This window comes from Dermochelys coriacea, chromosome 19 (genome assembly GCF_009764565.3).
Source record: "Dermochelys coriacea isolate rDerCor1 chromosome 19, rDerCor1.pri.v4, whole genome shotgun sequence".
Taxonomy (NCBI): domain Eukaryota; kingdom Metazoa; phylum Chordata; order Testudines; family Dermochelyidae; genus Dermochelys; species Dermochelys coriacea.
In genome coordinates, this window is record NC_050086.2 from 6516549 (window position 1) to 6531739 (window position 15191).

At 41.6% G+C, this 15191-nt stretch overlaps 1 protein-coding gene across 3 annotated transcripts in view; it reads right to left on the bottom strand.

The window, feature by feature from the left end:
- The window catches only part of SPOCD1 (SPOC domain containing 1), a 32678-nt gene that overhangs the window by 11057 nt on the left and 6430 nt on the right, over window positions 1-15191 (bottom strand). For 2 of the 3 annotated variants that reach the window (XM_038377547.2, XM_038377548.2), the window contains exons 4-11: window positions 11606-11659; window positions 10436-10567; window positions 8781-8903; window positions 7912-8017; window positions 4441-4579; window positions 2515-2674; window positions 1750-1866; window positions 577-702 (exon numbers count right to left, since the gene is read on the bottom strand). In XM_038377547.2, coding sequence (XP_038233475.1) covers window positions 577-702; window positions 1750-1866; window positions 2515-2674; window positions 4441-4579; window positions 7912-8017; window positions 8781-8903; window positions 10436-10567; window positions 11606-11659 — 957 coding nt within the window. The remainder of the gene's footprint in view (window positions 1-576; window positions 703-1749; window positions 1867-2514; window positions 2675-4440; window positions 4580-7911; window positions 8018-8780; window positions 8904-10435; window positions 10568-11605; window positions 11660-15191) is intronic. The other variant, XM_043505944.1, reaches the window with a different exon arrangement.

The following is a 15191-nucleotide window of genomic DNA, read 5'->3' on the forward strand; positions in this document are numbered from 1 at the left end:
AACTTTTGATGAATTCTTACCCTTATACTAATGAAGGACTGATATCAGGGACCCTTCTTTTTGTTCTATGTTTGTACAGTGCCTAGCACAAAAGGGTTCATGACTAGGGCTCCTAGGCACTACAATAATACAAATAATAGTAATAATAATAATAATAATAGACCCAAACCCATCATAGCACAGAAAAGCAGTATGCAAATTTTCTGATCTCAGCAATGACCTAAAGGCCCCCTGAATTCTACTCCAGAGCTTCTCTTGATCCCTTCCCATAGACTGCACAGTACATTTTCAGCAGGAAAATGTCCACTATGGCCTAGAACAAAATCATCAAACTTGTTTTCATTGTGACTTTATCAAGAGTTGAACTGAACACTGCAGAAGTGGAAGTCTGACATTAATCCACTACACCAGCTGGCCCACCACTCCCATCAACCCACTCCTCAGAAACTCATCTGCACTAAGATTCAGACACCAGCTGGTTTTAAGCACCTACATATTTCCTTTGAATCTTTCCTCATACCTTCACATAAAACACCCTTGTTGAGTCTGTTTGGTCAAACATGGACACCTACTCACATATAGGTCTTCCAAAGTAAAGTCCTCATCCACCTCTCTGTGTATCTCTATTTCTCCTTTGTGGGTCAGTTTTGTGGGGCAACGCCTTGGTGGTTCTCGCTCCTGTTTCTCTATCATCTCCAGCACCTGGAAAAAATCACATTGTAGTACACAGAGACCCAAGCAGACATCTCTTGGACAAGGACTCACTCAAGAAAACAAACATTGTAAGGAATCAACACAGGCAAAAGCCAAAATGGAAAAGCAAACCGTGGATTTAAAGAAGGGGTTTTAAAGATAAAGTCCTTCTCTTAGTGAAACAACAGCAAGGAATTCTAGCTATCCACAAGATAAATACAGCAGCAGTACGTACCTCCACCAATAATGTGGACTTGGAGACCATCCCAAGGCTGAGAAGGAAACTCAGTATCCATGGACAGTTCAGTTCTTGGCTTCCATGCAAAGACTGGTCAACAAGGCTGCTATTTAGTATAAATAAGGACGCTAGTTTTTGTGATGTGGTCCCCTTCCCATTAGGAACAGGACAGAGACCATCAGATTCATCTCCTGCAGGTAACCAACCAGCTGTCTAATTTAACAACTTTCAGTCAATACCAGCCTGACCTGCATTTGAACTAGTGACATAGAGGCAAAAAGCTCTGGGCCTCATTGCCTATCCCCTGAGCCATCCCATTCTCAATACAGTCATCCATCTAATCTGCACCAGGAAATGCAAAAGCGTGACACTGTTAACTACTCCTCCTCTACTAAGAGGGGAAAATCATTGCTTTGTAAACATAAGCCCCAGTGTCATAGAAAGAGGGAGGCAAGGAAACCAATTGCCTCTCCTTCCTATTTTATTGATAAGGAAAGAGTGTTGCACCCTTTTCTAAGTTTTGTTTTATAAAAGTTTTAGAAGACTCCAAAATTTAAACCAATCAGGAAGAGGCAAAGCAAAAGTGCAATTAAAGCACCAAGCCTGTTAGCTATCCCTATTTTTAAAAAATCTAAATCATACTCAGACCCCTTAAGCAATAAAGGGTGCCATTTTCATATTGTAATTGGTTTTGGTTTTGATCACCTCTGAGTCTTCAACAGAAGAACAAGGTCCAACAAAGGCATCACAAAGAAGCCTTTGGGAAAGGGGGATGACACTGCATTTATCCCTCTCTCAGCTGCACTGGGATGACTTACACGTTTGCTCTCCTTAGCTCTCCACTCTGCCAACTCCTTTGGTGCCATCTCCAGTGAATTCATTTGAACAAGACACTGCGGGGAAACCTCTCCAAGAACCAGCTGATGGAAGAGGAGCTGAAAGAACAAAAGAAGGATAAGCAGCCCTTGGAAGAACAATGACCACAAGGGACATGCATAGCCAGTCTGCTTCCAAAGATCTCTCTCTTTCCTTCTCCCACTGAATGTATATTTCAAAGACTTTATCACAGTACTCAGGCAATTAATGTTAACTCTCAGCATGTCTGGACTGGATTGCTTGTGCCATGCCTGGAGAGCCTAGGTTTTGCAACAACATTTATGTAGGAATTTGGACTTCTCCATCCATCCATCAGGTTCACAGGCCAGGTATGTGTACCAATGCAGACCTGATGTTATGTGCTACAAAGAAGATAAAGATACTCAGGTGTTTGGTGCTGACCAAATGTCTCTACACACTTACAAAGGATGACAGCTGATGAACGGTAGGCATGGCAAGAGCCACCAGTAACGAAAGATTAAGTAGTGTATTAGAACCCTGGATAAGACCCCAAATGATCACGTGTGGCCAAAGAAGGGGATGCCTGGATGTGCAATTGCATAGGCTTCCTCCATCAGTGAACAGAATGAGACTGTAACGTTGGACACTCTCTTTCTATGCTGGTTCTCTATATAGCCACAAGTTTAAAGAGATGCCCTCTTACCAAGGTAATGCAGAAAGTTAGGCAGATTTTCTCAGTCTCTTACCTTATTTTTTGGAGCTTTCAGGTTAAAGAGGAGACTGCGGTACTTGTTTTTGTATCGTTGGTCAACACAAAGAAAGAGGTTGAATATTTCCTTCTCCACATTGTTTGCTAATCTCAATATCGTATCTTCATGGACATCCAGATCAGGAGACTCCTCCAACCTGGAACCGCAAGCAAGAACCACAGATGGATGCATCAGAACTGTCTGCTAAACGGGAGCCAATTTATAAATGTAGAAGCTCTTTTCAATTAAAATCCCAAATAAATGAGCCTGAGAATCCTCCACCAAACAGGAAGCAGTCAGAAACCAGGGTCTTTTAGAAACTTAACCTTCCCAGGATCTCAAAGAGAAACCCCTTATATTGTGAAATAGCTTGTTCCAACTGTGCTGCTATGTCAGAAAGCCTGTAGCATGTCTTGTTTATGCTCACATCACCTTCAGAGGAGTTGCCAGAAGTGGGGGGGGACACAGAGATGAGCTCCAGCCAACATCCTAAGGGAATGCTTCCCTGCCCCAATACAGTAAATTGCATTTAAACTTGGGGCCCCTCCTAACTTCTGTACACTTATCTGAGCTTCTCACTTCTTCAAATACATCGTTATAACTTGAATTCCAGCATGATTGCATCTAACCAACTCTAACCTAAGAACAGGCTGGTAAAAAAATCAAGCATTTACTAGATCATATTCTGGTTTTAAACTTCATGGATAAATATAGTGCTCATAAAAGAAAAGGATAAATAGCAGTGCCTAGAGCGGGTACACAGTGCAAGCTTCCTCTACACAGCTCTGCAATTCTCCTGTACAGCATCCCTGCTATTATCCTCCTCTGGCTGGCATATACCTGTCACTCTGTCAGTGTGCCCCTGTCTTAATACCAGCAGTACAGCCTGCTATTCCAGACCTAGAATTCTTGGACCTCAGACAAAGCCTGCCAAACTCAATGGGAGATTTTCCATTGACTTCAATGAGTTTTGGACCAGACCACTTAACAAAGGCTGAGAATCATGTGGTCGTTTTGTAATGTGGAGAAATAAGGACTAAGGGCCTGAGTCTCCACTGCCTTCACCTTATGTAGGCCTTTACATCTAGGCAAAGTGACTGCAAGTGACTACGCAAGACAGTGGAGAATCAGGCCCTAGGATGAAACCCACCAATTTCATTTCCACTTCTGACCTAATAAGGATTTGAAGCTGGCTCTCCAGTTGTTGAACTGTACTGAATTAACCTCACCACCCTGATCCAATTTTCTGTGTACTAGCAAAACCTTCTTACATGATTACCTGACAAAGGGCTAAGCCTGCCAAATGAATTAAACATGAACAGTAGCAAAGAGTGAGATAACAAATGGAGCAAGCTATTGCAATAAATAATTCTGGTATGCAAATGACTGTCAATATCATACATGACATGGAATGTTCTAGGTAAACAGTAAGTTGAAACCTCTTAAAGGGCCACATTTTTAAAAAACAGCACCCTTGCTCCTAAAATCAGCAAGGGTTGATTGTGCTATAGAAGTAGCCACATTCACCACAGGTGATAGGAAGACTTTCACATAACTCAACAGCCGCCCCTCTGATTGATTAAGGAATTGCACAGATGGATTCTGAAGGGAGTTCCACCCAATTTTCCACAGAGAAGAATGGTGGCTGTGATGCAGGGCTCCACAGGAGTTTAAGTTGAGAAAACTGCGGCCCTCCTTTTAAAATGGATTCATTCCCTACCGGAAACAAGACCATTATATCTCAGAGCTGCATGTTTAAGAGCTGTTCTGATACTGCATAACAATAATCAAATCTACAAGGAAGTTTCCACTGCCCTGGCATTTATGAGAAACAGCATCAGACACAAGACTTTACTCAATGTGACTTTCATATAAGATGTCCCCAGCCTCTTCCCTGCCACTATCATTCATAATCCACTTTACCTTTTCTGTAGCATCCCACGCAATGAGTCAATGACCTTAATTCGACTTTGTTCTTCGGACAGCTGCAAACTATGAACAGAAGCTGAAGCTTCTTTAGAGGTTGGTCTCCTACCCCTCCTCTTCTTTTCATTACTGTAATCTTAAAACAAAAGAGAAGCCCTAAAATCTCAGACACTTTCCCTGCGGTACTGGCAGGGGGAATCCGTAAAGAATAATGCTGAACCCCCTTTGGGTGGAGAGTAGGGGATTAAGCATTTGTTTTGACAGATTTGTGAAACAATTTTTGGAATTTCAGCAGCCAATAAAAAGTCCAATTCTTTTTTTTAAATTGTATCAATTGAACACAATGGGAGACAAAAACTTGGAATTCTAAAACCACTTCCATGAATGCAGTGGCTCTGATTTTCAAATAGCTAAATAATGCCAATGCAAACAATACTGCCTTCTAGCTAGCAGCACATAATCTAATGTAAGAAGATATTTTGGCATTGAGTATGAAAGCTATATAGTATATGCATTTTCCACAAACATAAAAGGATTTAGCATCATTATTTGCATAATTAAACCATATTACTTGTTAATTCTTCCTCTAATTGCTATTTATACTAAATTATTGTTTTAACTGCTTCACTTCTTGCATCTTGGCTTCCATCTCCACTCCTACATCTTGGCTTCCAAAGCCTATTGATGAGATATTAAAATCAAAACAGAATGGGGTTACCCTGGAGCAGTGGTTCTCAACTTGCGGCCCACTGGCCACTTGCAGCCCAATCAGCACACAGCTGCGGCCCATGTGACATCCACAGGGCCATACAGGTAATATTGGATGCAGCCAACAATGGTAAATAGGTTGAGAACCACTGCCCTGGAGATATTTTTCTCTTGATGTATCTGGCAAGTAAAGGCACAGGTACCAGAGGTGAAGTGGTTAATTTGGTTTACTGTTTAAACAAATGACTTTCACTCAAAGGAGAAGAGGACTTGGTGAAAATATTCACATTCCTAAATTATAATGATGCTAAACTAAAATTCCACCCAAAAAGGAATTCCCACATTACACCCATTTAGTTCAAAGAGGGTTGTGCCAAAACACATAATGGATTTACAGCTGAATACAGACCCTTTAATATTCCTCCAGCCTTTTAAGAAAAGCCAATCTACTTATACAAATTACTACAACCAGGGGCAGATTCTTGTAACTTATTAAACCGAGCATCAAATATATCTTGTAATAGGGTACATATTGCACTGTTAGAAATATTCTGCCCTGCCACAATACTTTATATGTCATAAATACACTAACAAATCAAAATGCAAGGGATGAAGGCCATGTGTCTGGAGTGAAGACTTTACCCTATTTGCGTGACAACTGAATTGACAGATTACTGCAAAGCTTTGGCCACTGGAATTAAGTTACGTCTTCCCAGCTTCATTCTGTCTTTTGTATACGCTGGAAAATCCTCCACGACATTATTTAATCTGACCAAGTAGTAGCACAGCTTTATCTTTTTAGGATTAAAGTCTAATCTATTTATAGCGAGCTAAGACTGTGTGTGCTAGGACAATACTGATGCTCATCCGCTACCTGGGCCATAGTTATAAATAAAACAATGATCACCTACACATCAGTCAGTGTAAAAGCAAGGCCTTTCCTGCTAATGGCAGAAATGCTACCAACAAAGGTGGGACATTACAGGGACACCACATCTCCCTGTGGTAACAGCTTTCCTACTGAAGATCCAATAAAGGGAACAACTTCATTTTTGAGCTGCATGCTGATAAGACAGCAAGTGTCTGAGTCAAGTCTGCTGCCTTTATTCACAAAGGGCCTGGTTCTGCAAATCCCATTCACTTTGCATAGTCCTTATAACCCAGTAGTCACACCGAGCTCAGTGGGACTCCTGCCCTGAGTACTTCTCATTGTGAGTAAGGGCTGCACAACTGGACCCCAAACCCATTTTTATTCACATTTTCTCTGAACAGCCCATACAGCCAGAGAGCAAGCTGGGTTCTCGGCCACCTCGTGTATCATCAACACGATCAATTTTGACTGCAGAATCTTTAATATTGGAGGGAAACTGAGAGGCAGAAGGAACCCAGCTGGTTTTCAGACTCTAAATTGAGAGTCCATCCATTAGAAAAATCACCTCTTAACTTGTAAACTGAGCACATTTGCTTTGGAACTGTGAGACTGAGAAGAAAAGCCCTCAGGGTGACCTGACAGTCATTTTACATGTATAATGCCACTTGAACAGTTTCATAACATTTGATGACCTTTCTCAGCATTAGCATACTGCTAGAAGTAGAGTGATCAGTTCACACTATAAAGATCCTGCCCTTCAGGAGAGGGTGTTTTAATTCCTCTTGAAGTTCCTTCCCCAGGAACACTGCTAACAGATTCCCCTTAACTTAGAGGGGTAGCAGGACTGAAGGGGCAGAAGGCTGCTTGAACAACATACCAGTGTGTTAGCTGCAGTAGTTACATAACAGCTCTAGACACAAGTCTCAGTCTGGGAGTCACTGTATCAGCAAAGCCAGTCACCATGTGAACATGGGATTTGCAAGTTTCTCTATATAACTTTGGTTAATGCACCTCAGCCGTGACCTGTAATAAGATCTGCTGTTCAAATACTAGGCATCTTTTTAGCATAGACTGTATCATGCCGAATTGTTTAGAAGCTAAGGGCTGTGAAGAAATGCCCACCAAATTCATTTTCACTTGGCCTGCACCAGGATTTAAATCCCTAGGAGGGAAAAGACAAGGGCTGAACTGGAACCAAATAAAGTGTGGTACTCTTCCAAACTCCATCCATAACCCGAGTTCTGTCCCAGTATACTGCCCATATGTAGATTGCGCAGATCTTAATAAACTGATCTGCCCTCTTATTTTTGGATGTGCTGATCAATGTGAACTAGTCAAGAATCTTGACATTTAGAATACCATTATTATGGTTCAGGTTCAATACCTCCTTGAGAAGACATGGGGCAGTTCTCATCTCTCAGACCTATTGTTTCATGATGTCTGTACACTCAGAACGATACCACTGAATTGATTTACATTCAGTTCACATTCTAAAGGTTCACTTTTCAACCACAAGGGCTAGAGACTTAATTACTTTCTTAATTATTTGAATTTTGTGAAGGCCAGCTTCAAGTAATGGCGAGTTAAGATGCCATAAACTGGCCCAATTCAACCCCTGAGAAAAGCTAATGCTTCACCATCTGTATTACCTTGCCTCCATAAGAGAGGTTACACAGCTAGATCCTTTCTGTATCAGCTGTCCTTGTGAAGAGGGAACTGTCATATGAAAGAAACTCGTCTAGGCAAACTTCCACTTCAGAAAGCTTAGGGTGATCTGACACCGCACATAATACAATGAAGAACATGAACATACACAGCTAACAATAGTGAGAATAAGATGACTCAGTTTCTAGGCCACCTGTCCTTGGTTTCAGTGTTTAACAACTTACATGAGTTCAAAGGTTTTTGCCAAAGCACATGTGCTGCATATGGTTTCAGGAGCTGCTTCATTTCTTTTTTATATAGTGTTGAATGGTAATCGCTGTCTTTAATTTCCTGGTGGTGCATCAATCATAATAAAGATTAAAGAAAGAGAGAGGAAAAATGGGATGAAAAGAGAATGGAATATGGAAGAACTCATGCAGACAACCAACCTTGCTAGCACAAAATTCAGTGACACCATATACTAAATACCCACCTGCAGATAGCTTTGGGAATGGAATTAGTCATTGCTTTCACATCTTACACTGCTCAGACCTTTACTTATAATATCTTGAGAGCTTGTGTTTAGTTTCAGGCTATTACTGCTTGTTTTACTGCTTCTCTGCTACTGAAAATCATTTCTACTTCCCATTAATACCTCTCAAATATCTGAACAATGGAATAATATCCTCATTTTATAGACACCTGTCCACTAACAAGATCAGTTCAAGCAGACCTGCGATTGCATGTGTAGCAATTCAGTTGGGTTCCCTGGCAGCAAGACCCGAGAGTCAATGTAAAATCATCTCCTCTCTCATCCACCTGCTCCTGAGGCTGCAATTAAGGGAAATTCCACAGTCAACCAGAAACTGGACAAAAATCACTTCATTTCACACAGCCCACTGAACATCCAAGAGATGGTAACAGTTTTGGTTTACTAGGACAGATTCAGACTAATGATCTTGCTGTAAAAGGCCTATAGCCCATTACCAGTCCTCTATCCATGCTTTATTTTAAATTTCCCTCTTAAAAAGCACAGTAATTCCACCCTTCTTGCTGCTCCACATTTTCTTCTCCATTGGGTTATGTCAGGATGGCACATGGAGAGGTGAAATACCTGAGTAACCCGCGAATCAGCATATACATCATCTGATAAATCCTCCAATTCCTCCACTCTCCGCATCTTACATGGCTTACAAGCCTTGCTGCTGGAGACTCCCAGGACTGGCCTAGACATTTTCTGAAGGAGGAAAACATTGCCAGTGACAAAGACATTTTCAAAACAGAGTGTGAGCTTTAAATTGAAGTAACAGAAACATTCTCCATCTCCTAGTCCTCCACGCCCCTGTTGCAACCACAAGATCTATGCAATTTTCCTACTCCATCGTTACTTCACTGAATTGTGATCACTAGTCTTTAGGCAAGAAGAACAACTGCTAAACAGTACGAGGCTTCTCTCCCTTCAGAACCTAGGCACATTGGTGGCCCAGCACTGAGAGCAGCAGGGGCTGGGAACTGCCCAGGTGTCCCACATAATAACTCAGGGCACAAATCGCTAGCCCCAGGCACACTTTTTCACTCAGCATGTAATTAGACTGTGGATTCATTGCCACAGGATACTGTTGCGATCAAGAAATTAGTAAGATTGAAGAGGAGACTAGATGTTTATATGGATAATAAAAATACCCAAGGTTATAACAGTTAATGCCACAAAAGAATTTGGCTAGGGGAATAAACCTCATGCATCATAGTTTAAATAAGGGCTGTTGATTAATCGCAGTTAATTCACACGATTAACTGAAAAAAAAGGAATAGCAATTTAAAAAAATTATCGCGATAAATTGCAGTTTTAATTGCACTGTTAAACAACAGAATACCAATTGAAATGTATTAAATATTTTGGATACATTTTCATATATATTGTATTCTGTGTTGTAATTAAAATAAAAGTGTATATTATTTTTTATTACAAATATTTGCACTGTAAAATGATAAAAGAAAGCATTTTTCAGTTCACCTCATACAAGTACTGTAGTGCAATCTCTTTGTTGTGAAAGTGCAAATTACAAATGTAGATTTTTTTTTTGTTACATAACTGCACTCAAAACCAAAACAATGTAAAACTTCAGAGGCTACAACTCCACTCAGTCCTGCTTCTTGTTCAGCCAATCTTAACTGATAATCAGTCTCTTTCCTTCATCCTCACTTCAGCAGTGGCTTCACAATATCAGTCTCTCACGGGGGGGAAAAAAGTGACCACCTGCTCTCCCTAGTGACTCCTTGGCAAGAGGCTGCTTATGCAAGAGAAAATTAACTACTACTATTTCTCTCTGGAAAGACTTTTTCCTAGCACGTACTAGAGATTACAAATTGACTCCCGACTCTTTGTCTCCTGAGATTATCTGCAAGGGTACCAATGTGGTGTCAATTTTGGTCATGTGGACTTCTGTCTGCTAGGAAATGGATAATTACCATCAACTTTTGCCACACAAGTCAATAAACACTCAGGAAATTAATGACTTCTGGTCACTAACAACCTGGTAGGAATTCAAAGCCCTGGCTGGGATGATTTAGTTGAGGTTGGTCCTGCTTTGAGCAGGGGGTTGGACTAGATGACCTCCTGAGATCTCTTCCAATGTTAATCTACTATGATTCCTTTTGCCATCTATACTTCACTTTCAAGTTTCCGTCTAAAAAAATCACAGTCTTGCCTTATTGCTGCTCTCCATTTCATTGGGCTACTTTATCATGGTGTGAGGTGAGGTAAAATACCTTAGGGGGCTGGCAACAAACACATGTCTCATCATCTGAAGAATCCTCCAATTCTACCAGTCTCTGCAGTCTCCTTGGCTTACAGGCCTTGCTGGGGACTCCAAGGAGTCCGACTACTGGCCCAGACATTTGCTGGAGGAGAAAGAAAAACATTTTAAAACAGAAAAAATAGCTGTAAAATAAGTCCCTGAGAGAACCTTCCTTCTGCCACAATAGGATCTTTACATTCCTTCTGGAACCTCAAGGTATCCATCCAGTTTTTCAACATTGACATATTCCTGGATTGTCACTATCCTTTTAGCCAACAAGTGCTGGACAGGATTTCCTGACAAAGCAGCTTTTGAACTGGCCAGAGTCGTGGTTGCTGAACAGAAAGAATAACTTGATCTCTTCAGGACCTGAGCATGATGCATCCACAACACTCCCAGCTCCTGACAGTGCAAGGGTGTAAGCAACAAGTCTCCCAAACATCAGTATAGTTCACACACAACTAAGTATTCAGCCATTTGAAGGGCACCTTTTTAACCCAACCGGACAAAGGAAATGAGCAATGATACCTAGTCTACACTGTCTTCCCTTCCCCACAGTCATATCCTCTCCTGATACTTTCTACACACTTAGATCACTGGATAGAGAACTGCAACGCAGGAAAGAAAACTGCCCTATCCTTTGCCCAGATGAAGCTGCATTGTTCTACTGCCCCAAAGATACACTCTTGGTCAGGTCTTCCTTAATCCTGCCGAAGCAAGAAATGACCATTGACTAACCCAGTAGCAGCATAAACAAGAGAAGTGGGAACAACGGATTAGTTGCTGCTGTATCTATTTATTCCTCGACTGATCAGCAAAAGCTTCTGCAGACTGAGAAGAACTATTCCCCTCATTCCACTATTCCCCTCATCTTCGAAAGGGGAAGGTAGAGGAATTCACCTCCCACAGATTGCCTGCTAGTGATTTCTATTCATTCCCAACTGCATCCACTAAGCTAAGGTGATGGCTATGGAACTGCAACCTGAGGACAATGGGGGACAAAGAAGAATCTGGGAGGTCCAAATTCCCATTTGAAACTAGGCCTAAAGATTCACTCTTCGCCATCGTCTTCTATGCCTAACTAAGGAACATAACACAAAGGAGAAAAAAACAACAGAAGAAAGGAAAAACTAAAACATACGTAATACACAATTTGCACACCATGTGACTGATGAACCAAAGGGCCCTCTTCCTCCTTGGACAGAAAGAGAAGAGAGAGATTATAACCGGTATTTTAATATACTCTAATTTGTTGTTAGTTGTCTCATCCTATAAACCAATCTCTTCCTGAATACTTAAATAATATTTCAGCCATAAAACTCTAGACATAAAATCACACAGCCCAGCTCAGATGAGAGGTGCTGTGGGTAGTAAAGGATATTCTAGATTATAGCAAAAGCAATCCAGAAACAGGTTCACTAAGATTTACCTTTCAGCAACGAGATTGAGGTGTCTTTTTTTCTATATGTGCCATTACAGTATAAAACGTTTCATCAAAGCTGTGTGCAGTTTTTCAACAATATGGAACCCACTGTATTTCAAGCGCATTGACACCTATTGGGGTAGGAAGAACCAATCTACTGCTACACTGTTGGCCCAATCACCTTTGTCTTGCTCCAGGAGAGCATTTCTGCCTTAAATCTAAATTGGTATTCCCTGGACCTCTTTTCTCTGCTAACCCCCAAACAAGTCCCAGCATGACTGAGAGCCATAAATATGCCCCTTGCTTATAACTTCTTAACCTTGCCAGACCCCTATTTAATCCTACCATGCACACTGAAATAGTCCCATTCATGTTGGTGCTTGCATACTTATCCCTGTACACTGGCTGCTATAGGAATGGGTTGTTTTGGGGAGGCAAGACTTCTTATCAGATTTTTTATTAATCCAAACCCTGAATGAAGTTCATTTTCCCCCAAACTGATGCAAAGTGCCATGAAGCTGTCTCTGATCCTGCTGAAGCTAACATAACATTTGCAGCCTGGCCACGCAAGCGGTCTCAAAGCAGCATTTTCTGCTTGTACTGCATTAAGGCCACGTCTACACTACAGGAGCTACAACAGCAGAGCTACAGCACCATGGCTATGCTGCTGTAACCCCATAGCATAAACACAGACTACAGTGACAGGAGGGATTTTTCCATTGCTGTAGAAACTCCACCTCCTCAAGCATCAGTCAACCTAGCTGCATCGACACTGAGATTAGGTTGGCATAGCTACAGATTTTTCACACCCCTGAGCAGCAGCGTAGCTATGTTGACTTAAGTTTTAAGTATAGACCAGACCTAAGTTAGGGATGTTTTTTGAATTTCCAGTAACTACCTACACCTAGGGTAGTGTTTCTCAACCTTTTTCATACCTGGGACTGGCTTGCTGCCTTCCTAAACTGTGTCAGGGAGATCTCAGGGACCAGCGCCAGTCCATGGATCAGTAGTTGAGAAACAGTGCCCTAGGGCACAGCCTAGAGTACACCACAAACATTTGTATCCTGGAACAAATATTTAGGAAGTGTCCAGACTAGCTTTTCCAAACCTGTTAACCAACAATCAATGAAGTCAAGGTAAAAAATTCTAGTGTTGACAAGAACTCTCAGGAACTAATTCTGCAGCATGCTGAGGACCATCCTTTGAGGTGCTGAGCCCCATCATCAACGAGTGTTGAGGGGATTCAGCACCTCTAAAGGAGATGTTCAGCTCTTTGTATGATTAGGCCCTCAGGCTGAACATCAGAAATGCAGAGCATCAGGTTTTATGAGTCACTTCCAAGAACATGAGAAAACTGTGTAGGAAACGGTTAAACATTGCAGGGGGGTTTTAACTTAGAGGAATATTGTCAGGACCACTACGTACTTCGGGCCAAATTCTCCTTTCACCAAATAAACACATAATTCATCAGATTAACTTTTCATCACAAGCTTTACACAATGAAACACTTTTCAACTTATTCTGCAGCTTGAAAATGATGGTGTAACATATGTGAAACTCTGAAGATCTATCGTTGTAATATATTATTGTTTATTGTTTGTATTAATATGAGCACACAGAATATGCACAATGCAGGAAAACAGAAGACCCAAGATCAATTCTGGAATAAGTTTTCCCTGACTCTGGTCTGTAAAAGACCGATGATTTCAATGGAAGTAAGAAGAAAAGGAAAGCTATGCTGAGCAGTTTGATAACAGCAATCAAACAAAGGAGCCAGGTGTCCATAGACTAGAGATAAAAGAATCATGCTGTAATTGCGACCACTTGGAAAATAACAGGAAGAATTACAAGAATGAAAATCCCCACCTTATTCCATCTGAGAAAGATCTGCTTTGGAGAATATTCAGGCAGAGTCCATCCCAGAAAAACAAGCAGTGAGAACATCATAAAAATATCTTACATTTCATCCTAAAGATCTATACAAGCTATATACAGAGGATTCAAATCAACTGCCACAGAAATGCCATCACCTCCTGGGGTGGACCACAGCAGCTGTCTATCTAGGCACAGCACAACAGTTTAACGTAAGAAAATAAGAAGACTATAGCCAAATGAAACTGCTGAGGAAATTTTAGGAAGTCAAAATATAATTATCCTAACTGGAATATGAATACACCAGGGCTAACAGAGCTATTCTTTCCATATATATCTTAAGAACACAAGTAGTCAGGTCACTAATTTTGTATCTCAACCAAAGGACGGCATCTTTACCAGCCAAACTACCCCTAACTATGCTGGTGCATTGGTCCAGTATTGATTCAGCGAGAACAGTGCCACCCACTGAATCACTAACCACTTTCTATAACACCAGCTAAGGATGACAGCAGTGCCTGTCTCAACCATTTTAGCAGGTACCTGCATAAATGTGAGAAACAACATGCCAAACGCATCCTTGGTGTAATTCCCCTGATATAAATGGAGTAAGGTAACAGGTGAATTTGGACCCATATTTTTAAATATCTTGACTCTAGCTGAGTGACTGGTTTTAAATTGACATACTTCAATAATATTAACATTTCAAAGTGCCTATTTAGACGTTGAAATTACCATCAGCAAAGGATGCAGATCACCTCTTTCTTTAGTGTTGGTATTGTTTCCTGGAGAAAATTTTCTACTGAAACCTTCATCTTTATTGTAACTGATGCAGCTACACAGACTACAGGTCCCATCACACAATATTTCAACTAGAGCAGCACAAAAAGCTGCTCCAATCATGATGCAGGATTACAGAGTAGGACATGTGGTCTTTGCAGGATGTCCCAGGGTGGACAGGTTTTCACTGCTGTTAGCCTAGACTCTTACCCAGATGTTGCCCCTAGGGACTCCTCTTCCGATTCACATAAAGTGGCTCAGCTTACTGCAGCACAAAAGATCATGGGATCAGGGGTGGCTCTACCAATTTTGCTGCCCCAAGCAGCCGTCACCGAATTGCCGCTGCAAGCCGCCACTGCGGTAAGAGCAGCGGAGCTACCGACAAATTGCCGCCGCAGGACACGGACTGCCGCCCCATTCTAAATGCCACCCAAGTACCTGCTTGGAAAGCTGGTGCCTGGAGCCAGCCCTGCATGGATGGCCCCAGAAGTCCTGGCAACACACATGCAGCACCAGCGACGATTCAGTAACTTGGGTCTGGCTTTGCAGTATGGCTGTTCAGACCCAGGCTAAGCCAACCTGGGGGCCAGTCATTCAGGCTAATTCTGCAGTGAAGACATACCCTAACTTAAAACCAAGTCTGAAATTTGCT